The 25,623-nt window shown below is 40.1% G+C and overlaps 10 protein-coding genes across 11 annotated transcripts; 2 read left to right on the forward strand and 8 right to left on the reverse strand.

Annotated features, from left to right (window-relative positions):
- Window positions 1-514: 514 nt before the first annotated feature.
- On the reverse strand, window positions 515-1,420 carry LOC145700037 (uncharacterized). Its single transcript, XM_081777295.1, has 4 exons — window positions 1,160-1,420; window positions 968-1,121; window positions 842-927; window positions 515-798 (listed from the first exon to the last, which is right to left on the reverse strand). The coding sequence occupies exons 1-4, from the start codon at window positions 1,391-1,393 to the stop codon at window positions 583-585; spliced, it is 690 nt and encodes a 229-aa protein (XP_081633421.1). The 5' UTR covers window positions 1,394-1,420; the 3' UTR covers window positions 515-582.
- Window positions 1,402-2,446, reverse strand: LOC145700036 (uncharacterized). Its single transcript, XM_081777293.1, has 3 exons — window positions 2,205-2,446; window positions 1,680-2,158; window positions 1,402-1,633 (listed from the first exon to the last, which is right to left on the reverse strand). The coding sequence occupies exons 1-3, from the start codon at window positions 2,438-2,440 to the stop codon at window positions 1,512-1,514; spliced, it is 837 nt and encodes a 278-aa protein (XP_081633419.1). The 5' UTR covers window positions 2,441-2,446; the 3' UTR covers window positions 1,402-1,511.
- Window positions 2,447-2,463: 17 nt separating this feature from the next.
- LOC145700046 (uncharacterized) lies at window positions 2,464-7,354 on the reverse strand. Its single transcript, XM_081777303.1, has 9 exons — window positions 7,296-7,354; window positions 6,945-7,252; window positions 4,544-4,883; window positions 3,886-4,192; window positions 3,486-3,845; window positions 3,302-3,441; window positions 3,093-3,254; window positions 2,877-3,051; window positions 2,464-2,836 (listed from the first exon to the last, which is right to left on the reverse strand). The coding sequence occupies exons 2-9, from the start codon at window positions 7,141-7,143 to the stop codon at window positions 2,747-2,749; spliced, it is 1,773 nt and encodes a 590-aa protein (XP_081633429.1). The 5' UTR covers window positions 7,144-7,252; window positions 7,296-7,354; the 3' UTR covers window positions 2,464-2,746.
- On the forward strand, window positions 5,207-6,942 carry LOC145700048 (uncharacterized). The gene is made up of 3 exons (XM_081777306.1): window positions 5,207-6,159; window positions 6,203-6,763; window positions 6,803-6,942. The coding sequence occupies exons 1-3, from the start codon at window positions 5,282-5,284 to the stop codon at window positions 6,924-6,926; spliced, it is 1,563 nt and encodes a 520-aa protein (XP_081633432.1). The 5' UTR covers window positions 5,207-5,281; the 3' UTR covers window positions 6,927-6,942.
- A 1,445-nt stretch (window positions 7,355-8,799) lies between the features above and the next one.
- Window positions 8,800-10,363, reverse strand: LOC145700055 (uncharacterized). The gene is made up of 4 exons (XM_081777316.1): window positions 10,187-10,363; window positions 9,565-10,048; window positions 9,101-9,246; window positions 8,800-9,060 (listed from the first exon to the last, which is right to left on the reverse strand). Exons 1-4 carry the CDS (start codon window positions 10,325-10,327, stop codon window positions 8,887-8,889), a joined length of 945 nt encoding a protein of 314 aa, XP_081633442.1. The 5' UTR covers window positions 10,328-10,363; the 3' UTR covers window positions 8,800-8,886.
- A 343-nt stretch (window positions 10,364-10,706) lies between these two features.
- LOC145700039 (uncharacterized) lies at window positions 10,707-15,775 on the reverse strand. Its single transcript, XM_081777297.1, has 17 exons — window positions 15,666-15,775; window positions 15,297-15,370; window positions 15,063-15,254; window positions 14,580-14,903; window positions 13,496-14,485; window positions 13,380-13,446; window positions 13,206-13,330; window positions 13,022-13,134; window positions 12,696-12,930; window positions 12,509-12,654; window positions 12,309-12,457; window positions 11,928-12,193; window positions 11,742-11,884; window positions 11,521-11,699; window positions 11,345-11,479; window positions 11,199-11,302; window positions 10,707-10,966 (listed from the first exon to the last, which is right to left on the reverse strand). The coding sequence occupies exons 1-17, from the start codon at window positions 15,739-15,741 to the stop codon at window positions 10,808-10,810; spliced, it is 3,477 nt and encodes a 1,158-aa protein (XP_081633423.1). The 5' UTR covers window positions 15,742-15,775; the 3' UTR covers window positions 10,707-10,807.
- Window positions 15,776-17,394: 1,619 nt separating this feature from the next.
- Window positions 17,395-18,428, reverse strand: LOC145700059 (uncharacterized). Its single transcript, XM_081777323.1, has 4 exons — window positions 18,339-18,428; window positions 18,208-18,298; window positions 17,832-18,158; window positions 17,395-17,747 (listed from the first exon to the last, which is right to left on the reverse strand). Exons 2-4 carry the CDS (start codon window positions 18,289-18,291, stop codon window positions 17,502-17,504), a joined length of 657 nt encoding a protein of 218 aa, XP_081633449.1. The 5' UTR covers window positions 18,292-18,298; window positions 18,339-18,428; the 3' UTR covers window positions 17,395-17,501.
- A 15-nt stretch (window positions 18,429-18,443) lies between these two features.
- On the reverse strand, window positions 18,444-19,260 carry LOC145700061 (vitamin K epoxide reductase complex subunit 1-like protein 1). The gene is made up of 3 exons (XM_081777325.1): window positions 19,128-19,260; window positions 18,819-19,080; window positions 18,444-18,777 (listed from the first exon to the last, which is right to left on the reverse strand). Exons 1-3 carry the CDS (start codon window positions 19,213-19,215, stop codon window positions 18,609-18,611), a joined length of 519 nt encoding a protein of 172 aa, XP_081633451.1. The 5' UTR covers window positions 19,216-19,260; the 3' UTR covers window positions 18,444-18,608.
- A 28-nt stretch (window positions 19,261-19,288) lies between these two features.
- Window positions 19,289-20,238, reverse strand: LOC145700058 (uncharacterized). The gene is made up of 3 exons (XM_081777321.1): window positions 20,083-20,238; window positions 19,799-20,038; window positions 19,289-19,757 (listed from the first exon to the last, which is right to left on the reverse strand). Exons 1-3 carry the CDS (start codon window positions 20,157-20,159, stop codon window positions 19,409-19,411), a joined length of 666 nt encoding a protein of 221 aa, XP_081633447.1. The 5' UTR covers window positions 20,160-20,238; the 3' UTR covers window positions 19,289-19,408.
- Window position 20,239: 1 nt separating this feature from the next.
- Window positions 20,240-22,541, forward strand: LOC145700052 (uncharacterized). 2 transcript variants are annotated; one of them, XM_081777311.1, is made up of 7 exons: window positions 20,240-20,358; window positions 21,065-21,249; window positions 21,349-21,546; window positions 21,586-21,731; window positions 21,775-21,995; window positions 22,042-22,252; window positions 22,296-22,538. In XM_081777311.1, exons 2-7 carry the CDS (start codon window positions 21,154-21,156, stop codon window positions 22,519-22,521), a joined length of 1,098 nt encoding a protein of 365 aa, XP_081633437.1. In that variant the 5' UTR covers window positions 20,240-20,358; window positions 21,065-21,153; the 3' UTR covers window positions 22,522-22,538. The 2 variants fall into 2 exon arrangements, with proteins under 2 accessions (XP_081633437.1, XP_081633438.1); XM_081777312.1 differs by lacking the exons at window positions 20,240-20,358; window positions 21,065-21,249 and having other exon boundaries at window positions 21,411-21,546; window positions 21,597-21,731; window positions 22,296-22,541.
- Window positions 22,542-25,623: the final 3,082 nt, after the last annotated feature.

Here is a 25,623-nt window from a genome sequence, read left to right on the forward strand (position 1 = left end):
ACCCTTTCCCGCGCCAAAGTTAATAGTCTCTGTGGCTTCATCAATAGTACCGCCTCGTCGGTTTCCTCGATCGGTGAACATGAGAATAGAAATTCCATTCACTTCAATCGTGGAAAACGTTGTCTGTTGAACAGAATTATCATTTCCGATAATAAAAAGTTTCTCCTCGTCAAACTGGTACAAATCTCCATCTCTATTCACCCAAACGCCGTTGAGGTCCAGGCTGAATGCAGTTGCTGCTATGAATGAAAAAAGTTTCATTTTTTCTCGAAAAGCTCAAATCTGCCCTTTTGTCGAAAGAAAACTAGACTCGATTTTCCGAAAATTAGAAGTGAATGCGGTGACATTTCAGATGCAACATGCATATCAATAAAAAGGGGGATTCATGCTCAGAATAACTTCTTATAAGCAAATGTATGCATTTTCCCTTTTAAAAATGCATGAAAACTATCAAAATGAATATTCATGTGATTCGAAAACACGAAAATTCATTCTATTGAGACTTTATTTTAAATATCCATCGTGTATTGAACTTAAAAATTGGCAGAATTGTGAAGTTTATTTTTAGCTAAATAAGAGAGGTTATTGCTGATCCTCCTCATCTTCTGAAGCCGGCCTTTGATCGTCAGAGTCATCAGAATTTTCCGAATCCTTTCGATCTCGCCAACCAGTCGAGTCCTGAATAATAACGGGAATTTTGAAGCCCTCCTTCATCTTCTGAAGTTCACGCTCTTTGAGCCATACGCGCTCGCGTTCTTTATTCATATCACATACGCTGCGACTTTCATCGATGCTCAGCTTAAATTCTGATTTAAAATATGCATATTGACAACGTACTTACTATTTGGACGGGTTTTTCGGCTCCGTTCTTTTTTTCATAAGCTTCGTTGCGGTGAGCATGGAATTTCTTAGGTGAGTTCGATTGCGCTACATAATTATTATAAATAGGGAGAACGGTTTCTGACACCTTTTTCGGCTTCTTTCTTTTTGATGAATGCGTTTGATGGACGTTTTTCGACAATCTCTAAATTCTGCAAAAGATCAACAATGTCTCCAGTAGGAGCAGCTCGTGATTCAAGTTCTTCTTCTATTTCTTTCACTGAGTTTCGGATTCGTTCACCCTTGAAGAGGATAAAACAACATTTCCAGCGTTTTCTACCTTGTCGGGCAATCTGGAGATAAGAGATTTGTTCGACAGCATCTTTTGCTGTTTCGCGAGCATTTCGTCTAATTCATCTTTCGTCTTGACTTTGAGATTGATCTTGTTTCGATCAGCTTGTTTAACATTTGCGAATGCCTCTTTCCGCACTAGATTTTCAAGCCCCTTCATTGTGTACTTTTCTTGGGGAGCTGCGGCCCCTACTGTTCGGGTAAGAGTTACAAGCTCGTCCATTCTGCAAGGTTAGAAATGAGAAAAAGAAGTAAATATATATTTTAGTGCATAGTAAATGTGAAAAAAATACAGTGGTGGTTCTGGCTAAGATCTGGCAGGATAAGCTCTATTTTTCATGCTAATCAGGAAGCATCGAGCGGAAGAGGGTTTCGTAATCTGGATTATTTTGAATCTCGTGAAGTCTACTTTCTAGTGAGTCGCCTCGAGTCCGCTGGATCTTATAAGCGTTGTAGTATTTGTCTGAATTTCGATGCTAGTAAATTGATTGAAGACATAGAAGACTTACCAACTCCGTACTCGAGCTCGAGCTTAATTTTTCTCAAGTTTCGTAAAATTTCTTGGTTCTCGAGAAGATCTTCCTGGCCATTCTCTAGTTGTTTTCTCAAATTCATTATTTGATCATCTTTCTTTTTGAAAATACTCTTTTCTTCGTCAGTTTGGCACAACTGATTCTTTGAATCTTTACTTTGAGTTTCTGTTTGAATTGACTGCTCAACAGTCAAGGGTAAATTTGGCTCTTCTATGTTGTGAGTAGCTTGGGCGTTGGTTTGAATTGAACTTTTCGACAGCTGTTTCAGCCATTTTTTGAACTTTTTGTTGTCTGACTGGGCAGTAGCGATGCTTTCGTTGAGCGTGCGAATGTCTTTTTCGTGGTGGACGAGAGCGTTTTCATACTTCAGGCGGAGAATCTCACGATCTTTTTCCATACTCTTCAGTTGGAGTCGAAGTTTGTCGATTTCGGAGCTTTCTATTTCCCTTTGATGCCTGAAAAAGAGGTATGAAAATATGCCTCTTCTGAATTCAAAAATACCTGATCTCCGAAACCTCCGTCGCATTGCCAAATCCAGTTGTTTCATTCGTATGAAAAAATGTCGTCTTCTCTTTTTGAGCGACATGATTTCTCAAAACTTGAAGAATTGTCTTCTTCGAGCATCTTTTGACATGTCGCGAAACAAAGGTGATAATTTCCCTGAGCAAGATTGAGTCTTGCGTTTCTTCTTCTGAGTCCGTTTCGACAACCGGAATGTACGCCGAAACGACACTCATGCTAAAAGAGAAAATGAAAGTGGTTGTTCTTTACCGTTTTTGTGTAATATTGTGACGAGGGGTTAATTAGCATAACAGCAGTACGAGTAATAAAACAGTGAAATTGCAGATTGTGTAATCAGTGGATGAAGAAAGTTTTGCGTTGAAGAAATAATTAGTTTTAAATCATAAGGGATCAGAAAGACTTATGAATAAGATTGAAGAGCATTAGTAAATATATATCAGTATAGAAACGTGTGAGATAAGCGGTAAGAAATGAGCGCAAGTAAAAAAAGTGATAAATGGTAGGTAGTGAATGTTGTATTTTTAGGTCTGTTGTAGTTGAATGGAAAGCTGCTCGATGTTTTTTCGCATCGCAACGTTTTTCGTCATTTCTTCCTCGAGCATTCGAAGAAGCTGAAATATTTAATAGATAGAAGACTCAAGGATTGGCTACCTTTTTATTGAGTGCTTTTAGTTGCCCTACGCTTTGTTCAGAAGGTGAGTTGGTCGAGTTTTCCGAGGCAAATTCGACGATTTTGTTCAAAAATATATCGGACAAACCAGCGGGTTGCTTTTGCTTTTCTGCGTCTGGGCGAGTTTGCCAAACTCGCGATCGTAATATTTCCTCGCTAAACATGAGCTCAATTTGGTTGAAGAGGGAGACTTTTACCGAGAAGCGAGCTCTTCTGACATCTGAATTTGATTCTTTTCAAGGGCTCGAACTTGTTCTTCCAGTTGAAGATTCGTCTCCATCAGGCTTTTGTTTTTGTTCATCAAAGCATCTGCTTCATTACCGGTAAGGATCGTCACTCCTTCGAACTCAGTAGGAACGCTAAAAAGAATGTCTGAGAAAATGAATCATGGAAGAGAAGTGGGTACCTCCAAGATCCAATTGATGAAGTTTCATCTCTGTGCGGAGGAGCCAAGTTTGGAACAGAAAGTCGCTCTTGGACTGAAATTTGAGATGCATCAATATCTCGCAGCTTCTCTTGAAGCTTGTCTGCCCTGTTTTTCTCAGACTAAGAGGTCTATTTGACTTTGATTCAGAAATAATCCACCCTACCTTGACTTGTTTCTTGAGCTCTCTTACAGTAACAGCGGCCTTTCTCTCAACAATGCGTTGCTTTTCCACTTCTTCCTCGATATTCCCTTTCAGCTCGTCGATTGTCTTTGTAAACTGCGCCTCGAGCTCTTTCCATTGATTCGCCGCCTCGATTTTCTCATTCACCTTATCTTCCTTGATTTTCTCCAGCTCGGCGATGTGAAGAGCGTTTTCGCTTTCCAATTGGGATCGCAAGTCGAGCACTTGTTGAGAAAGGCTTTGCCGAGAAGCTTCGATTTCTTCTTTTGACGATTTTTCTTCTTCGTAGATTCTGTCGAGGTACCGTTTTGCTTCTTTAGCGCTTTTTAGATCTCCCTCGAGCTAGAATGGATAAAGAAGAAGCTCCAACCCTTCAATATACCTTTTTAACCTCGCTCATCAATTCATCAATCCTCCTATTTGCGTCCAAAATCCTCATCTCTCCCTGCTTCCGCTGCGCAATTTGCTCTTTCAAGTCTTTCTTGAGCTGGAGAATATTTTGATCAGCTTCTGATTTTTGACTTTTTAGCTTGCCCTCAGCCTCGGCAGATATTTTCTCCTTCACTTGAGTGAGCTCCTGGTTCAGTTCAAACTTCTCGGTTGCCATTTCATCCAAAAGCTTTTTACGCTTTTCAGCAGTGGCGGTTATTTCGAGCAGTTTTTTCTCAGCTTCACCCAAGGCTTTTTTCCTTGAAAAAATGAACTAAATAAATTGAAAGAATCTGAGAAATCGTTTTGTATTGATAAACAGAAATATTTTATGAAACGGACACAGCTGCATCTCAAATAAAGGCGAATAGTTATGATTTTCATTTAATTTTGTTATCAAATGTGATCACATATTTTAAAATAGATGTCATTACGATCGTGATTTCAAATTATGAGTATAAAAGATGAGAATATCATTTATAAAGCAACTTTAGAGGGAGCTAGAGAGTAATTGTTGTATGACCGCTTGAAGTAGATAGTTATCGTAAAATGTGTTGAGAAAGGTGATATGGTTAATTCGATAACATCTATGTAGGATTTGCGGTACTTACTTTTTGATAAGATCTTCATTTTCTGCCCTCAATCGTTTCACAATGCCTTCTAAATCTTTGATGGCCTTCTGACTCGATTTGACTTCATCTTCCAACTTTTCAACGTCCTCTGGTTTGATCGTCGGCTCTTCTGGTCCAGAAGGAGACAAGGGATGATTACCAGGAGTCGAAACTGTTTTATTAGAAGTTGTAAGTGATTCTAGAGTTTTGATTTGAGACTGAAGGGATGCGATCTCGTCGCGCAAGGCCATGTCATGTTGCTTGAAGTCGAATTCTTGTTGTTGAATCGCTTCGTTTTTGCGCTCCAACTCAACTTGGATCTTCAGCAGCTCATCCCGAGCTAGAATTCATCATGTGACCATAGTCGTGAATTATGAAAGAGCTTTGATAGCCTATCAATGTTAGGGCTTGAGTCTTCGATTTTAAGCAGAAAAAACGTCGAAAATCGAAAAATTCAAGAGCATCCACCAAGTTTATCCTTTCTGAGTCATTCTATTTGCCTACGCAGAGACAGAGGAATAGAGAAAGCTAAAAAATGTTGAAAACGCGAATTTGGAAGTCAGTAAAACTCGCCCAGCGCTGTAGACATGGCTGGAGAAACCAAATGGAAGAAAATATGGGAAAGTGATGAAAAAAGTTGAAGAAACGAAAGTCAGTTGATTTAAAAACCTCAATTTCGAGGTAAAAATTGAAAATTTGATCACTTGAAAAGCTAAAAACGCTTCACGAAGACGCGAAATGTATTTCATTCTTCGAAAAAAGGGACTTCCTCACAAAAGTTTGATGAAAAAGATCCAGCAAATGGAAGATCAAGGAGTATCAACCCGAAATTACAAATGGGACGGTTGGGATCCTTTGGAATTCGACGAAGCTTTCATGCAGCAGAAGAAGATGCGAGAGAAAGCGGCGATTGAGGATGAAAGAGAAGCGAAGATGGCGGAAAAATTCATAACGCTGGAAAGAAGAGAGTTCGAAGAAGCAGAAAGGCGAAGAACAGAAGAAGATGCAGAGCCAGAAGCTTTTGTCTCGGAAAACGAAGAAGGGAGAGATCTAGACGTAGATTCGCAGATGGTTCTGTTAGGCAAAACAAGAGAAGAAATCGACGATTATTTTCAAAACGGACCCTGGCCAGACAAAACCTACTGGAGAAAAGGATTCAAGAACTTTTTATCCCTCAACCGGAGATCGCGAAAAATGGTGATTGACAGAGTCGAGGAGGACGAAAAAGTGCAGCATAAACTGAAAGAGTTGAAGCAAGACTGGTATTTGAGGAAAAACAAGCTCATTAAAATCGAAGGGGTGGAAAATATCGGCTGCGCATTGCATCTGGATTTTTTGGAGAGAGAAGCAAGGATTGAAAAACATGGGCTGAAGGTGGTTGATAGAACTGATGTGGGAAAACGATGCGTGCAGTACATTTTATTCAATCGATGGGAGGATCTTCGGAAGTTGAAATTGACGGAAATGCGAGGGAGCACACTGTACCAAGTGGGCAAGGATGTGATAAGAGAGTACTCGGATCACAAAGCGCCCCCTAAAGTTATTGCTTTCGGATCCCCACCGAATGAGCATAGACAGAAACTCCTCAGAGACTTGCGAAAGAATGATCCTCTCCGGTAAGAAAACCTTTTCATCGAATCTAATCATTTCTTTCTCTAGCCATATTCGACTAGTTCTCGAAGCAGGAATCGACAAGATGGAAAAAGGCGCAATTCTTCGAGCCGCCAGTCTGGCAGGAGTCAACTCGGCTTTCCAACTCGACTATCCTGGATTTATTTCTGACAATTTCAACTCCGAAACTATCCGTGGCTCCGCAGGACTAATTTACACTCTTCCTCTTCATCAGCGAGCCACGATGGCGAAAAATGACTACTCAAGTAACATCAAAGATAAGACAAATGTGTCGAAAAAGAAGGAAAATCATATTGACCCATTTCAACTCGCCGTTAATTCTAATCCAGACTATCAGCCAGCCGTTTTTCTTACCCAACCCGAAAGTAACGAAAACGACGAAGAACTCCAACAAATCGAAGCTGTCGATGTTCACGACGTCGATTGGACTTATCCTAACATCATGCTCGTTGCAGCGGACGAGTGGATTTCTGACGAAACAAAAAGGCTTTTGAAAGAATATGACACAACTTTCAGACTCGTTTCAACGACTCCCTCTAACCCTGTCTTTCAAAAAGCAAACATATCTCTCAATTCTAGCGTATCAAGGTAAGACCAATAATTGAAAAGTTTCCTAATGATTTCTAGCGCTTTATTCGAGGCAAGACGCCAAATAGATGAAGAAAACGTACAAGAAGACCCTGAAGATTTTCTATCCGAAAACGATCCTATTCCAGAAAATGTTGAAAACTTGCAAATTAAGCTCGAATAAAAAAATCATCTCACAAACCTGACTGTCCAGGAAGAAAGGAAATCGCCTTGTTTTTCTTTGTCTCTAGCGACAATTTCTTTGTCAAATCTTCTTTTTCATTTTCAAGAGCTTGAATTTTCCTCTCTGCGTATTTCTTGTGGTCCGCTAGCTCACAGTTGGAGGTTCGAAGGTCTAACAGTTGTGTTTGAAGCCTCTGGACAAGCTCCGAGTTTTCCATTCTAAATCAGATAGTTCTAAATATCATTGAATAGGGATTATTTAATGAATGTAATGAGTTGATCAGCTTTTTGAACTTGCGTCTCCAATAACTTTTTGTTCTTCTTCCGCTAGAAAAGATTTGAAAGTGGTTTAAAAAGGGATGAAAATCACCTTCTTTGATAAGTTTGGGGTCTTCTGTACCCTGCTTCAGAGCGAGTTTATGCTGTTCCTTCGCTAAATACAGGTTTAAAATAGAGCTTATTCCATCAAGGTTACCTTCTGCAAGCATTTCAGGATCATCGGTTCCAAACAAAAATCTATTAGCCTCTCCCTCGTCCTCTGGAAGCAAAAGCGTTTCATACTCATTTGAATCATCTAATTGTCGCATCTACAGACAACAAATTTAAATAATCAAAGCATCAAGAGATAACAAACCTCCATCATCGAATAGTTTTTAATGCCTTTCGGTTTCTGTCTGTAATCCAAAACAAACTTAGGAGCCGAATCGTCAGTAATCATTTTCTGATGCTCATCGTATTGAATTCTAGCTTTTTCGTAAATGGCCAGGCCAGAGTTTAGAGGGAGCTCGTAGCCAGCCTCCTTGTAAACGTCTTTAGCTGGGGACTTGAAATCGGACGGTCGACTTCTGTAAGTGTGATCGTGAGCTCTGTAGAGACGAGGATCAAACCAACCTTCGTCGGGAATGCTCATTAGAGTGTGCCCTTCAGGTGCAACTAACGTTCGTTCGAGCTTGAGGAAAATATTTATTTGGATGGAAGCAAAGCGGAATGTCGCGATATATAAGAATCATTTTAAAAGTTATCAATTTCAGGTATTATTCGACAGGCTTTCTTTCACATAGAAATAATGGGACGAGTATTTAGTATTATTATAGGAAAAAATATGATTATCATTTTATTAAACAACTGAAAATATGGAAAATGAATTAATGATAATCATAAATATACTCATCAACTATAGAGTGCCACCTAGGTCCCAGGATCGATCTTTATCAATCTCAGAAAATCACTTGGTAGCAGATGTGGCATCTCAGATGGCCTAAAAAGATACCTTGAAATAATAGCCACATTGACAACACATTGGTTCTCCATCATTTTCCTCGATATGGTGATACAAAACAAAGGGCATCTCCGGATCACATACGCAACTTGTCACGGCCTTTCCCGACTCTGAGTAGATAATGTGCGGATTTTCGGGGCTCAGGCCAACTCCATTTTCAATTGCATACTCCATGTAATCTTCCCACTCTTCTGGATACCTGTATCGATCGCCCATTTCATGAATAGCATCCCACATTTCTGACAAGTTGGCCAAATGCGTAGTCTGTGGTTTTGGCGCTACAGCAAGCTCTGGTGGTTCTGGATCCCGCTTGAACATGCGTCTGATTCGACGGGGTCGGTGAAAAGTTGGACGAGTCACTTCGCCGTCCTCTGATTTCGCTCTGGCAGGCATCAGCTTGTTCAAGAAATGCTCGGCTTTTTCATTTCCCTTGTCGGCTTTTGAAACCATCGGATCAGGATAGGTTCCGTCATAGGATTCTTGGCCAGCGGGGGAGCTTCCTTTGCCAGATTTGAAAAAGGGGATTTTCAACCGCCTACTCGAGACATTTCCGATTCGACCGAGCATCTTCTTTTATAGTGAAATAAGCTTTTGGTGATGGTTGATTTTATTGAATTGATTATCTACATGAATTTCAGTTGCAGGACGAATATAAAGATACAAATATAACAATAAATAAAATTTAATACAGCGTTATCTTCATAGAAGTGTGCCCATTGCCTCCAGGAATCGGGCACATAGTTATTCCCGTTTCCGGATCAACACCATACGTTGCCATCCAATGGTAGAAATCCTCTTCGAGATAGAACTGCTCATGGTGTCTCGTTTTCAGCCGTATTGCTTCGCCTGTTAGTGTCTTAATTTTAGATAGAAAAATGAAATCCACCGCAGCTTACTTTTTGAGAAAGATCACAAAATGCATCCTGGACCTGTACTCTCTTGCCTAGTTCCGGCTGGTTCATTATGTATCGGACAGGTATTCGAATTCGGTAGACTGCAATGAAGACTTGATACAATTTGAAGAGAACGAAGCCCGCGAATACTGAATATGTTACATTTATTTATCGCATAATTCATAGCATGATCTAAAACATCAACTTGTAGTAGTTTTTGTTCTATTTTATTTGTTTTGAAAATTGATGGAAAAAATGCAGTATAAAATTGGTTTCATTTTCTATGAGGCAATCATTTGTAACACTACTTTTATACATAAATCGAACCATTTTATATTTTTGTTAAACCTTGCAGGACACCGGACAAACAAAAAATGTTCAACTGAACCATTTTATAAAATTGGTTCGAGTCACTTTCTCTGAGAGAAAATCTAGTTTACTCAATGTATCACGAAAATTTTACTTACCTAAGTAGCAAAAATACAGCGAAAAGAAAGCATCTTCCGTGTCCTTGAAAATGTACTGGGTAAGTTGCATTCCGGGAAAAATCGCTCTCATTGCCTGCGAAGCCAATTCAACAATTGAGAGCAGACAGCCTCTTCTGAAAAACGATACGACTTGTGGACCGGACATGACGACGAGAGCTTTGACCCCGACGGTAGCTAGTTTGAAGATTCCATCCGAGTAGAGAATGCACCAGATTGCACCGAGTCCGTCTTTTGCGTCTTCGGTGATTGATTCAAAAGAAAAGACTTTTGCAAGCTCGACATCTTCCAAGGCGATATCAAGATAGGCAATAATTCCGGCGCAGATGAGGAATACTTTAATGCATTTGATTTTTGAATAGTGGCGTTTTAGTTGAATCAACCGGACGACCGTTGAGTTCAGTCGGAAAGCGGTGAGAAGGAGGCCTAAGATCAGGAGGCCATCTTGAATGTGCTTCGTAGAAAACTAAGAAATATAATTATTGCTCTTGAAGACTAGAATCGACAAGTCCCACCCGACACCCGATCGAAAACCGATGTTTCTGTCGGGTTTTTCGTTGGATTCTGCGATGATATGTTCGGAAGTTCCCAAATGTAACATTACCTTGAGCAAGAAAAGAAGAAAAAGTGGAATGCAGGAAAGAAGAAAGGGTTTAATCCCTGTAAAAGGGTCCATGTCGACATCTGGCAAGTCAATATCGACAGCTTCATCGACATCGAGTGACTCTGTATCGTCCGATTTCATTTTCTGCAAATTAACAAGCCTATATTCGAGCGTTTTTCTATTTTGGTGAATTTTTCTGTGAATAGTTTTATTTGGCTATTTTTTAAGCAGCACACAAGCAAGTTGGGAAAAGGAAACGTAAAATGGCAAAACAAGGACGGAGGATAAATAGTTAAAATAAGCATCGTGCAATTTGGTAACAACTCAGCAACTAAAAGAAAAACTGAAAAATAAAACTAAAAAGTATGGAAGTTGAATAGGAATTTTAAATAAAACGGAAGAGTATCGGTGATTTTTCGACTAGATAGGACATGAATAGTAGAACAGAAGTTTTTTGTTAAATAAATTAAAAGTTTTAAGATTTTTTTCTTTGGGATTTTTTCGGAGACCAGCTCTTTCGTTTTTAGAATAGTGAAACGGTGGAAAAGTTGGTTTTGAACAATAGGTAGATAGAACGATAAACTTTTAAAAAGTGATTTTTACAGAATTGGTTTCTTTCTGTTATTTGGACTTGAGACGACTTTTGGAGCTTGAACTCGCCAGCTTCGATAGTGAATTGGGTGATTTGGAAGACTCGGCGAGTGCGAAGAGTGGCGAATTTTGGCGCATCGAGTTTCGAGGATTTGCGGACTCGTTTACTGCAGAATGAGCCAGGTGGATCTGTTACAGGGTCAAAAACTTTCCTTTACCAGTATCAACACTAACTGGTGTTGATTTTTTTTACATTTATGATTTGACGAAGAATATTCTTCCTTGATTTCAAAAGAAAGATCAAAAATTGAACAAATGAACAGTGAGCATTTATTTGAAGAAGAAAGAGAAATTTATTCTACGAGATCTTTATAAACGATCCCTTTTTCTCGAGAGGTGGTTTGAATGGTTGACCCTGTGGCGGAATATTATCGGCTTTTGGTTGTCTCTTCGGGACGGGGTCCATAGAACGACGCTCGCGAGATTGGGTTCTTTCGTTGTTTGTCCTCCGTTTATCTGGAAAACCTGAACGGAGAATAAGTTGAAGAACGGGAGTTAATATCGCACCTTCGGAGGAAACCCTGCTCTTCAATCTAGGTGCGTCAACGCTACTAACAGACGTCTGGGACGATTTTTGAGCATGTCGGAGAACTTCCAGTTGCCGCTGATAAGCTTCTTTTTCGTTGTTCAGATCCTTTCGTTCTAAAAAAAATATTATATCTGTTGATAGAGGGAGATTCTACCTTCGTCAAGCTGTTCCCGCTGTTTTCGTATACGAGAATGCTCGTGATTGATATCGAGTTTTTCTTTCTCGAGTTTTTTCTGAAGCTCTTCGTATTTTTGTTTTTCTCTTTCGAGCTCTCTCAGGGCCTGGGCTTTTTTCGCCATCGACTTTTTATCTTCGGATTCGTCGACTCCCTCGCTTCATTAAAAGTTATTTCATGAAATAAGAAATGCAAGTTACCTCCTACGGAAGCTAGCTAAATGCTTGAATCTCTCAAGCTCCTGTTCTTTTAGCTCTTCTCTCTGTTTTGAGTCAACATAACAGTCCATAAGACTAGCGTAGTTCGACTTGAAGTGAGCTTTGAATTTAGCCAAAGTTTCATCCTACAATTGTCATATGAAAGATTGATTTCCTGGCTAATCTTACATCTCGAGGATGATTTTTGATGAAATCATGGACGAGTTTATTTTGATCTTCGATAAGTTTACCAAGATCGACTACTTTTCTGTTCTCATCGGAGTTGTCAAAGAGATAAGCCTCTGAAGGACACTCGATTTCACAAAGTTCTCTTTGTAATTTCCGGCGCGTTTCGAGTTTGTCGCGAAGAAGGGCGTCATTATGATCGATTCTGCTGATGATATTCGCAGCTTTCTGAGACATTTGGCGATAGGCGGTCTCTTTTTTTGCTCTCTCTAAAGAAAATGGTTCTATCCAATGTTACATAACGCAAACTTGAGCATGCATTTACGAGGAGCGCAAATTTAAAAATTTAATAGAAGTCCACTATCTTTTTGCTTTGTTACTTACGTTCTGGTGTGTACTTTGGATGCAATCTTTGTGCCCTTTCTATACTCTCCTGAATTCGAGTAGCTTTTTCAGGAGACGAAGCGCGAATTTCCCATTCTGGGGAGAACCTCTTTTGGTCTTGACTATCTGATTGCTCGTATAGACAGAAGCTGAATTGATGATGGATTGTAAATATCAGCTTGAATTAAAAATCAAATCACCTGGACGGGTCTCTCGAGCGAACTTCCTTGGTATCGACAGAACGGAGGGTTAATACAGGCACTCCATTTACGAAAGTGGTGTAATTTCCCTTTCCAGTGAGAAACGTTATGATATCTTCCATTATTAACAAGCTCCCATCGGTAAGCTAAATTCGTGATGATTACAGCCACTTTGGGCAGGTAATACCTTATCTCTAATTTTGATTTGAACTTCAAACGCTTCCACGAGCTCTCGATCATATTGGGTTAGATTTTTCCTCTTGAATTTCTTCTCGCCGTGATAGGTAAATGAGCTTGGATCAATATTCGAGACAATTTCGTTTAGTTCCATTTTTCTCTCGTATTTTTGAACGTCGCCGTCGACAGAGAAGATGATTTTTTGAATAAGGTCAAGTGCTTTTGTGAGGTTATGATGTTCTTTTCTGAAGGTCAGAGGTAAATCAGAAGAAGAGAAAATGAAATAATGTTTTTGAGTGCGGACTCTTCCGTGATTTCATAAAGATGGAAACTTACTTATCGACGGTGTTTTTGAGCATTTCTTTGATCATAATTGGGTATTTCGTGACTCTTTGGGTGGCTAGCTGTGTGATATCTGGGACTTCGTAGCGTTTGGCAAGAGGATGGTTCTGAAAAAGATGAAAACAGGGTTTATAGCTAACCTTTTTACGCACAATTGATTTATCTAACTGATGATTACCTTATATTTCTGTATGACGGCAGCAAATTTCTTATTGTTTTTCAATTCAGTGTGGTAAAATTTGAGACTTTCTTTTTGATGCTTGCAGAGTTCGCCGTAAGCTTTTGCTTTTCTTTCTCCCCAGTCTGGAAGTGAGCAAGTAAGTTTCTCAGGGGATTACGAAAACAGGCGTACCTGAGTTCCAGAAGTCGTAAAGGACGTCACCTATGTTAGCAACCTTTGGTGATTCAGACTGACGTTTCTGAATGACGGGTTTAGCTCTTTTTACACTGCGAAAGAAAATGACTTACAGACATGATTCTGATGAATTCATGAGAAATAGCGGATAGTTCTTTGAGCTGTGGGAAGAACTGGTTGCACTTATCCGGGGAGTAACCCAACTCTTTTCGCATCCCTCTTGTGTACATTTTTCGCATCACGATCAACGCTTGGGAGTATTTTTTCTCGGTCTTGATGAACTCATAAATATTCTCCTGTCTTTTTCGCTCTTTCTCCGGGTTCGACGCATCTCCCAGCTCCGGTGAATGGCCCTGTTCAATGACGAACTTGCCCCAATTTTCTGGCTCTTCTCGTGCGATCAATTCCATGTCTTGTTCGAAGTCTGAGTTGCCGGATGATTCGCAATCGCTTTCAATATTTTGCGCGTCTTTTAACGAGTCCCCTCGGATTAGTCCTCGATCATCGGCTGACGAGTTTGACTCGTGGCGCTCAAGAGAGGAGTACTTCTTATTCTCAGAGTCGGTGTCTGTATCTGACTGTATTGAAGGCATCTTTCTCGGGCTAGATCCCTTGCGACCACGTTTTTCTGTCCTTCCCGGAAACAAACTCAAGAAACTTTCTTTCGAAAAGCTCTTTTTCGTCCCCTTTGTAGAGACCAATTTCTGTGGCAGTTCATGCTTTCTTTCGTCCATTAATCTCTTTTCCTTGACGAATTCTGGTTCATGATTGATTTGATGATGGGAATGATGAGGATGTGTTCCTTTTTGGTGATGATCCTTGATCACAATCGCCCTTCGGCGATCATCCTGGCTACTCAGCTTTCGACGATTCTGCGCCAAGACGGTTTCGATTTGAATAATTTCTTCTGGAGTTGCTTCAATGGGACGATGAGCGGAATCGTTCATCTCATCACCGGAGAGTTCTGGCTCATCGATGTGCTCATATGATCGTGAGCGCAGGAGCTTTTCGCCGGTTTTAGATTCGACCAGATCAAGAAGATTTTGTTCTGACTCGTGCCATGAGTGGCGCCGTTCTCCACTGTTTAGGGTGTCGGAAAGATGCTAAAAAAGAGGATGAAGTTCATGTCGACAATAATGTGCGATTTGTCATTGGGTCGTCTGTGGATTAAAAAGAATAATGATCTTTATCGCTAACCTGTGCAATTATGGAACGCCTTTTGACGTCTGGCATAACATCAAAATCATCTGAAGAGTGTCGATGTCGCATTTTTACGGTGGCCACTTCAGCCACCGCTGCTGTCGCAGAGATAAGATCATCCGCCGAGTTGGGACGCGAGTCTGATAGATGCAGCGTTATTTGACTCGTCCGACGGTCGGGAAAATTTTCAACGTTGAGAAAACGCATGTCTCCGGAACTTGGATGCCCGTTAAATGAGTCGCTATCATCCACCAAGCGCTCGTTGTGGCCACAGAAGCTTCCTTCGTAGCCAAATTGATCTTCCGTCGATAGTAACGCGTTCTATAAACCAACAGATAAAAATAGAAAATCAAACAGAATTTGTAGAAGCTGGCAAATAATAATTAAAAATGAAAAAAAATAAATTGTTTTCTTTTATCAAAAAAGTATCAAATAGACGACTAGTCGACTTGTGAGAAACGATGCCTTTTTCAAACTCACCTTGAATGACTTTACATTAGATCCTAGCCCCTTCTTCGTCGCTGGATCGGAAACATCAATATCTATATTCACCGTGCCGTGCTCTGTATATCTCAAACATGCTCCTTCGTGCAGCTCGTGTGTGGCAAGTGGCTCTGTCTTGTATTTCTCAATGGCGTCCTCGTCCTCCAAAATCTGATAGAGCTGGTCGTACTTGAAGAAAATTTACGGAACGCGTCGCTATCGCCACCTTACCTGGCGAGAATCGGCCAAATCGCGCGGGTATTGGTCGTGTCGGTTGGGCACGTTCAGGCACAGTTCTGCTCCCGGCTAGAGAAAGGGATTTTCTGATATTGAAGTGATAGCTTCTCTTTTCGATCTGGGAAGATTATTGAGGGAAAGACTTGATTTTATATTTTTAAGAGAATGGTTGACATTTTATCGAGGAAACAATGAAATTATGTAGGATCGATAGGGACTTTTCTGGAATGCACAAACATAACCAAAATAGCGTACCTATCCGAAACTAAGCTTGGTGAAAATTCTCCTCGAAATCGTTATTTATATTCAGTAAACGAAATTGTTTCAATTTTGTTGAAGAAATTGATCGAATAAAATCCCTTTGCTTATTGAATAAGAGTCTGATAAACTTGACAAGTCCAAGTCTGGCGCAAAAGTGAAAGAGCGTTTCGCGCGCCATCTGGTCCTTGTTATCGCCGAGTAAAGACCAACCATCTGGCTTTTTATGGGATGTTACAGTTTATCGCCTACAAGGCAAAAGGCAATACTTCAGTATTATCTAATAATTTTCGCATCCCGAAGCAAAAGAAGGTGATGAAAAGCGGCGCAGAGGCGATCGTCTAGCGTCGCGAAATCTTCGTCGCAGAGTGAAAATCCAGTGCCACGTATTTCATCCCAATCTTCCAGTGATTCCACGTCATGCACGGACTTGAAAAGGGGTTCAAAGTTCTGAATCTCTTGCGGTGATTAGGACGCTCTAAGTACTGTTTGGCTTGAACGCTCTAAAAATAGAAAAGGGGAATAATTAGGCCTCGGACGTAAAAAAGACGATTTTCACCATCCGGTCATCGCACGGGAACATGAGAGGGCTCATTCGAAAGGTCTTGATAAGGGCTTTCTATTTGACCGATAAAAAAACTGGACCCTCCTTTTCTGTTACGAGTTATTATGAAAAATATTTTTCGAAGCTTACCTTCAAAATCAAATATCTCGAAAAAGAAGGACAGGGCCCATTTTTTTTATAAGCCCAACAGAAAGCCCAGTTCAAGAGCTTTCGAATGAGCCTACTCTTGTTACCGTACGACGACCGGCTGGTGGTGATGATTTTTTACGTCCGAGGCCTAGGAATAATTGAACCGTTCCTTGGCGAGATAAACTGCCAAAAGTTGAGTCTGATCAGTTTGATACTTGAGTCTACCGATAGGAATGATTTCGATGCACTCGTTGACTGTCCCGAAGAAGATTAGTGATAAGCTGCATTCCTCGGCAGGCTCGTGCTCTGGAACAGCGCAGACTACGGCATTGGGGATTTTCGGATGTTGAATTGTGGAACATATGTGCCGTTGTCTTTTATGGGTAAATCCTTAATTGACCAGAGAAGCCGCGTGCGGCTTCGAGAAATAAGCATCATAGCCTGATTATTATTTTGCCCTTCCTTGAGCCTTCAATAGCCAGCAGAGTCGTCTTCTCCTGTCTCTTCAAGCTTTGATTGTCGATTCCTTCGATAATTAAGTCGATGCCTCCGCACACAGGGGCCACTCGAGGGGTAACAGTGTACCCTCGCATCACTCATAAACTCAGACTCTTTGCATCTGAAGACAAAAGGGATTGAGAAGGAGGAACGATAAGAAAGACCTCCATGCGCGTCGCAGGATGATTATTCGGAAGAGCGCGCGCCACTGGGGGGATTTGCAGAACCGCGCAATATCGCGCCTTGCCCGCGGGCCAGCGCCTTATCTTCTCTATAGAAAATATTCTTGACACAAAAATATAATATTCAATAGCGAATTTGGCCTTGGAAACGCAGTTTTTAATAAAATCTCTCGATAAGGGTCTTTTCTAGGGATACGCCAAAATTCTGAGTTTAGGCAATCGTGTGAGTTGCTATTTGCTAACGGTGATGGCTGAGCACCATCTGGGCACCTATAATAGTTCTCTAAATACGAAACTCGAAAGGCGCCTCGTTAGCAACACTCTTATCCGCAGTAATGATTTTCTAACTTTCGGAAGTTTATTTTCAGCAACGTTATTTCACCGTTTTACTGCACTAATTAGCGTATTCTCGGGCAACTTCAAGTGCGAAAATAATCATTAAATTTAAATTGGAAAGCAGTTTTATGTTTAAGGTTTGCTCCCTTTTTTTATTCTTTTTTTTAGTTGATAAATGTGCAAGAAGGGCAAAAGTAATATTCTCGGCAGGAGATGTAGAATTTGTTTAAATTAGAGCACAATTGGATTGTCTTGTGATCCAGGAACAGTGAGATTTTGAGGACTTTCGTTTTCTTTCTCCTCGACCTCCTCGTCTTTTTCTGGCTTTTCTTCTTCGTCAGTTTTCTTGATTTTTTTCTCCCGGATTTGTTGAGTGCAGTGGACGGTCGCTTGCAGCTGCTCAGCCATGGTTTTGGCGCTGTGATAACGAATCACTTCGTAGCGCCTTTTTGTCAGTTTTTTCATGAGTTTTGCTTTGTGACAGCGCTTGTAAAGGAGGCTCTTCATATTTACTTACTAGGAAAAAGCGATTCTAGCATTTTTAGTTTTATCTGATTTTAGAGCCGTGCCCTCGCAGACAATCTTCTCGTCGTCTTCTTCTTCCAGCCTCCCCCATGTAGGTGAAAAGTCGGTAAAGCAGAAATGACACTGCATGTTCTCCAATGGCTGATTGCATTTCTTATCCCTAGAGAGTTTTGAAACTATCTTTTCCAGTCCAACAAGATAGAGAACATCTTGCCCTTTCATCGTGAAAATTCCAGAAGGGAAGAAAGGAGTGCCACTTTGTACGTCGTAGTCTTCTTCTCTCAGTTCGCTCCCGTAGCCGACTTCTGGTAAGGTTTCGACGAACAGGTCTTCTGCCAAATGTTTCACACGCTTTTCATGAAACTTAATAGTGTTTTAACACAAGGAAAGGGTCTTTTCGACGTTTTTGTACCTGAACTAATTCCTGAACGGGAACTTTGTGTTTGACTGGTGCTTTTTTCGCAAGATCTTCATCCCAATTAGGTTTGAAGGGCATTATTTGTCTGAAAACGTTTACGAAAGGGATTCTCTATCAGGTATTACCTGTCTGGTTATTTATTGATTTAGAATTCGCGTGACTGGGTTCGTAATTTTGCCAAAAGCAAGTTTTCACGGTCAAAAAAATCTGAAATCGAGTATTTATCAGAATCGTTTTTTATTAGGTCAATTTCGTTAGATTAAATTTTGCTTTCACAAAGTATTTTTTGCATCAGAAGGGAATGAGAGAGTCAGTCAGCTGGGCAAGGTTACAGTTACTAAAACAGTGAATCGAATCAGAAATTATTCTAAAAGTAGCAGAAATTATTTAAGTATCTAGTTGTTCTTCTTTATTTGTTCGATTTCAACATCAGCATATCTCATTGCCATGATTTCTTTTCTCGCTTGCCAGTTTTGCTTGAGTAAAAGGATGTTGATCACATAAGTTCCGATGCAGACAAGACAGACTGTTTTCAACAGCACAAGTACGTAGGCCAAGAAGAGGCTGAAAATTATTCTAACGCTTCTTTCCACAGAAAATCTAACCTGATCACAATCGAAGCTAAAGAAATAATGAGCAAAACTTCTGCAGCAAAGACATTTTGCATGAGCACAAGTGGAATCATAAGGGAGTAGCTGACGATTCCGTATAGGCTATTTTTCTGACAAAGGGGCGAATCTTCTCCCAGAATCGGGCAAATGAAGCCGAAGCCTTTTCCGTATTCGGAGTTGAAAGCAGTGGAGCAGGATATTTTAAAAGAAGCAGAAGGCGAGGGAAAATCACAGGTAGCCTCGTGCTCTGGATTTTCTGAAGAAAATCTTGAATGAGGATTTAAAAAACGGACAGTAGCTAACCTGCAATTTTCTGGTCGACATCAAATGCGTAGTAAGAAATTCCAACTCCCAGAAGACACACAAATACTCTTGTCAACGTGCTCGTCATTTTTTCTGTAATAACTGAAAAAAAAGGATTACTCAAATTTTTAATCTGATTAATTTTCAATTTCAAACATGCGAAAGAAGTTTCAAAACAGGCTCACAATAAGATAAGAGAGGCAACAAATAAACGAGGTACAGCGGGGTTTGAAAGTTTAACTTTTTAAAATTGCAGATTTTGAATCAGTTTCTCAATAAAATTAATTGATTTCGATAGACTTAGCGTCTTGAAGTTTCCTGGTGGCTGGGTCAGCTTGTAACAGAAACAGAATTTTATGAAGAAGAGCTTCTGTCGTTTCATTTTTGCTTTCAAGTTCGGAAATGCGCACTTTGAGCTCGTAAACTTCTTTTTCAATTCCGGCTGTTTCTTTGTGCAGTTTTTCCATCATTTCTTTTTCGGCGCGTTTCTTCTCTTCTTTTTCTTCTTTCTCGTAGTAAATGTAGGTGTAGTAAAGAATGCCCATTCCGACAACGAAATTGAAGATGAAGATGATCATATCGAACCAAGCCTCGACGATTTCATTTTGATATTTTAGGTCTTCGAAAACTCTGCCCAGAATTGAATGATTTCAAGGGGAGTGAAAGGTTACCTTGCTGCTTTTTTCTCGGCGTAATGTCCCTTGATCAGAGCATCGTACATCGATTTATTCATTTTCGCCTCGAGAATCTTGATCTCTTTCCCCATAAATGTAATGTTCATCCCTCGTACGAACGGATAGCTCAAGAACTGGTACCAATACAGATTGTAGTTATAATTTAACTTCATGGGCCATGTTAAATCGTCGTAATTTTTCACTGCTTTCGGTGTAAAAGCGGGCATTCTTTTCAGCCTAAAATTTTTAAGAAATCAAAAATTTTGAAAGTACAATTTTACCTTCTTTTGAGCGCATTTGCCAAAGGACTGGTGATCTTTGACAGCCCTACCTTGATTATCCACGGCACACCAGCCATCTCTACCTTCTTTCTTCGTTTTGTTCTTCTTTATTTCTCTAGAAATTAATCCTCCCCATTTGTTTGCTGAAAAATGTTCGATTCTCCGCGCGCGCTGATTGGTCCGCCGCCCCATTTTGCCAGACAGATTTCTCATTCGCTCTTTTCGAGAACTAGAAAATATTATTATCAGTAAATCAGCGTTACAGTCATCTGAATTGTCAGAATATTTTTGAGACAAAAAATTGACTCACGTGATTAAGGGGGAGGTCGACGAGAATCGGGATTTCTGTAACCAAAAATCCGGAAAAACCTGCTTAGATAGGCAAATTCTGACTTTTCAGGTAGAAATAAAAGTGTTTGAAAAATACAGCGGCGAAAACTAGAAAAAATTTTTTTTACGAAAAATTTTCAAAAAATTGGGTCAAAGTGGAGGTTACTCGTAACCAAAAAATCTCGAAAACGGGATTTTTTTTTCTTCGTCAAATTAAATAAATAGTAAGTTGAAACCCTTAAAAATACAGCGGCGACAATATGAAACGGGCTGCTTTTACTAAAAAAATTTTTTCTGTTGACTAAAAATATGCGATTTTCCTAAAAATCGTCATTTTTGCTCATTTTTCACGGAGAATTTTACCAAAAGCGCCGAGACTCGGAATTTTTTACTGAAAATAATAATAAAACCATTTAAAAAGAATATCTAGTCAATAAAATCGGATTAAGATTGTTTTTGGCTGAAATAACCAACTTTTAAATTTTGTAAAATCTCGAATTCCAAACACAAAATCGTAAATTTTGTTAAAAAAAGTTAACAAATGCAAAAAAAGCTGGAGACCAAAAATGTTCCTTTTTTATTAAGGAATCCAAAAATATAACCATAATTTTGGAAAAGCGAAAAAATTTTTGTCGTCGACCCCCTCCTTAAGGGATAAGAACGTGATAATACCGCATATTTACACTTGGCGGAAATTGCAATCAGGAGCATCAATTTCAAAATCAAAGATAACAGAGGTAGATGGAACTTGTTCAAAATGAATTTTTCGTGGAGGAGAAATTTCCAGTCAAACCAAAGAGGGCACAAATTGAGACGCTGACCGCAAGGGCGGCAAAGGTCGGGATACAGTGATCTTACGTAACGTTACTGTTACTGTAACCCTTCTAGAAAATTGCGTTTGTAAGCAGTTCATAAAACAGGGTATCCCTTTTGAAGTTTTCATACTTTTCCATTCCCGAGCTTCGATACCTTCTGCAAACGGAAGACTTCAATGCAGAAGAAACTACAGTTACAGACGAAGAATACTGCGTCGTCCAACCCTTGTTGAAAAATATCTCTGGACGCATTTCAGTTTGCTACAATCAAGAGCTCGGCGGCTTTGTTATTATTTTCCAAGTGTTCGATGAACTTTGGGTGAGTCTTTTCTGAATAAAACAGTAACGATTGGGGCAGATATCTTTTAGAGGAACAAACAGTCGCGATTTCGCTGACGGGGTGAAGGATATCCAAACAGACTTGAAAGTTAGCCAAGTTCAACCCCATTTCTTTCCCAAGGTCAATGTTCACCGCGGCTTTGCGGAGAGCTACGCCACCCTCAGGTAAGCGTTCTTCGTTGATTTCAATATCGACTTCATTTCTAAGGGATTATGTTTGGTACGAAGTTGAAAACACGACGAAAATCAATGCTGAATCGCGAAGAATGACGAGAATTAGAATTCTAGGGCACAGTCTCGGAGGTGCTTTGGCGACAATTTGCGCAGCTGATATTCGTTTCAATGCTTATCAAAAATCAGCGAATCATTACAAACCTTCGATAAATGGTTCCATTATTAAAGTATCCTGCAGAACCTTCGGGTCTCCTGGTAAGTTTATCTTTTAGTAGCGTCGGATCAAACTCGCTTATTTTAGCTGTTGGTGACGCCGAATTTGCGAATTTCTTCAACAACGAAGTCAAAGATTCCATCCGCTACGCCATCAAATTCGACCCTGTTACACTTTGCCTCTCTCCACTGAAAGAATACTCCCATGTGGCTCACTACTTAGAAATGGGAGACATCATTGGAAAGCACAAAATTGAGTACTACGTTGCCCAGCTGGAAGAATGGCATAAAACGCGAAAGTAAGAGATATGGAAAGAACTTGAATTATTTTGTTTTCCATAGAGTCAGCGAAATCAGCATAGAAGAGGAGCATTTACTGATGGCGGATACTCAGCACGATGATAATAGTGGCCCTCCAAAGATCATTATAGCCATTATGATTGGCATCTCTCTCTTCTTGTGGTCAAGAGTATTTTCAAGATACAAAAGACCTGGATTCAACATTTACCGTTTCATTCCCGAAAAGTGGCAGTACTTTATTCCTCCGTTCTTTAATCAAGAGTATTGATTAATATTCAAACTTTTTTGAGAATAAACTTTTCTTCAGTTTTGCTTTCTAAAAAAGTTTATTTTTGATCAAAATATTGGAGCTGCAGTTTGAGGTCGTTTTAAAAAATAGGTAGCCCCGCAAATCGTTTAGGCGCTTTTCAGAGGAATTGAAACTGAATAATTGATCTCGAGGATAAAGCTGTTTTGGAACATGAAGTGCGTCATTATGGACAGACTAAATACTGTCGACTAAGCCTCTGTTAGGGAGAGGAGTCACTGGCGGAAAACCGAGAATGAATCTGAAGTTTTTTGGATAGCACCCTCGCAGTTGGATAGAAACCGCGCTTTGGTGTCAGTGTCAGTTTCAAAACCATCTGTCGCGATGCGCATCACTTGCATAATTTGCTGTTCCCTGTGTGAATTTGTTTATTGCCTTTTCGGACAGAAGTGAGAGCAGACGAGCTGTCATCTCATTCTGAATCGCTTTTAATCTAGCTAAAAAAAGTGTGCATCCAACGCGAATGACAGTATGGCGACTATCCAATTTTAAACATTTAAAATGATCGAATAAGCGTGTCAGTACTAGCTAGACGAGGAAATAGTTTTGATTTAAAATTCATGTGTCTATTTGTCACTGTTATTCATGTTGCTCGCGAAAACAGTCAGTCCAACTGTGTTTATCATTAATAATTGAGTGATACGCGTGTTAGACTGGAAAACTACTATCTGTATTCACTTAAAATCAGTTCTTTATACGGTTAAAGCTCATTTTATTTTTTTTGCTTTATTTGAAAAGCACTTTCCCTGGGCCAAACTTTACCCCTAGTGTAATCCGTATCCTTGTCTTCGAATAATTGAATGGTGTTTGGATTAACTCTGGAATTATTCATTCTTGAGAACAGGAAACTACTGTAGATAGGAAGAAGGAGGTGCTGAAACAATCTTGCTAATAATTAAATGTCTGTTTAGTTTCACCCAAAAATAACCATTCTCATCTAAAATTCTTTATCAAACAGACTTTCTGATGCAGTTTGAAATCAAGGAAGAGAACCCAAGCCAAAATGCTGCTTTACTGACGCCATTTTAGAAACTGAATTATGAATGCGTTTTACGAGAAGTTCTAATAAGATTCTTCCTCGATACGCGGGCTTATGCGAGGGGGCTACGGAGTCAGATGCCGCACGGGTCCGGGCGGAGCATGCGTGCGCCCTCACCCGGCCGAAATCGCGGCTCATTCATATTGAAATATGCACCGTTATCATTCCCGATATATTGACACTTTTAATCTTAGCTGGGCGCTCCGCAGCCGGCATCTCTCGGTTTCCCTGCAAAAATCGCCCTCGTTTGGAACGCGCCTAGGGCAAAGTCATTTTCGCCCGCGCGCTTGTCTCTTTTTACCTTTTCTTCTCAGAGAATTCGCCCATTCTTTTCATCTTAAGAGAGCTTCAGAAGAAAATTGACGAAGCGCTTTAGACAACGGCGAGGGAAATTGGCTTCATTGACGCCCTCTAGCCACGCATTTTGCCGTCTTTTTTCTCTTTCTTTTTTTTTTCAGATGCACGTGACTAATAGTAGAATGTTTTCCACGGCGCGGCGCACTTGTCAGAGAAAGTTGTATTGTTAATTCTATTTTCTACGAGCACAACATAGTAACTATCCTCCAGATATCCAAACCAAGCTGGAGACAGTAAGGGACCAACTGCCTAATTTGGAGAGATGGAAATCAAAATTGCCAGAGAGTAAATGGGCCAGAAAAGAGGATGAGTGATAGAGAGAATTGATTGAGTGCGGACGAAGAAGTCACGAACGCGAAGATGGGGTCCTCCTCATCCCCTTTTTCACGCTGGCGAAACGCCAAACCGAGAATGACATCAGCTAAGATCGATTTTTTGCGCAGTTTAGCTCTGCCGAACATGCACAGATAGAAAAAATGACTCCTTCTGGAACAGTTTATTAGTGACCCCCAGTTTTCATGTCCAGTTTTTAGAATAATACTCAGAATTATTTTTGTTGATGGATTTTTTACTAATCAGCAACGATCATAATTATACGATTTCCCGTTGCGTCGAAAATCACGGAATCAAATCAGCTTTTCCAGAGACAGGTTTAGGAGGATCCATCTCCGGACGTGTCAGTAATTACTATTCATGCGCTCATTTGTCAAAAGCACAATGCCTACTCGTGCAAGTTTTTGCGCCTAAACTATTATTCGACTGGGCAATATTCACCGAGCAGTCACCTGGAGGTATTCTAGCGCATGGAATATCGAAAAAAAAATTTCCTTCTTACCTTTTTTTATTCAATTTCGAGCTTAGCACTGAACTCATATTCCGCCTTTTTCGATTTTGTCTTTAGGCGAGTCCACTCAGTTAATAATAGTAACCCAGCAGACTTCCCCGGGGATCACTTTCTTTCCACTTTTAATATTCCGGAATCCGGATAATCTTGGCTTTTGACTTTGTTTCGGCGTGCACTTTACAGTCCACGCTCAATCATGACTCTTATCAATTCAAGAATTTCTTTACGGGGAGATTTTAGCCAATCAAAACGCCGTTTAGTCTACCCCATTCAAAATTCTTTAGAAAACTTACGAGTTTGACCAACTTTGATGCATCAATCATATAAAATATGTACAGTAGTTCTTGGTAAAGTCGCTATAAAATTTTAAATAGGAGACAATGAGTACCCTTGGTCGATTTCCTCGAAAGAGACATCTCATTAGTATGAGCCCTGGTATGTGGGTAATTAGGCCCTTGAAAAATTTATTGGCCTTGTTTAGAATCTATGGATAAGCCCTGTACGCTTCTGGTTCGACTGATGAACTTTTCAAAATTTAAACAGGTTTACTAACGATCACGCTTTTTAGAAAGATTTTCGAAGTCGGTGAAAAACAAAGTCTCCTCGAATGCATGATTGATTGCAATGCACCCTGCTTTGCATGAGCTGCCTACCACTCGATTTGAATGTCCTTGGGAATCGGGTTTGTTTTATTTAATAACGAGCTACCAAATCCATAAACCGCAAGAATTGATGGATCCTCCCGCCTGAGCCTAGGCGCCGGATCATTATTGTTGCTTAGCAATTAAACATCGGCCAATTTCATTAAATTCCATACTTGCAT

Source organism: Oikopleura dioica, chromosome 2 (genome assembly GCF_907165135.1).
Source record: "Oikopleura dioica chromosome 2, OKI2018_I68_1.0, whole genome shotgun sequence".
NCBI classification, from domain to species: domain Eukaryota; kingdom Metazoa; phylum Chordata; class Appendicularia; order Copelata; family Oikopleuridae; genus Oikopleura; species Oikopleura dioica.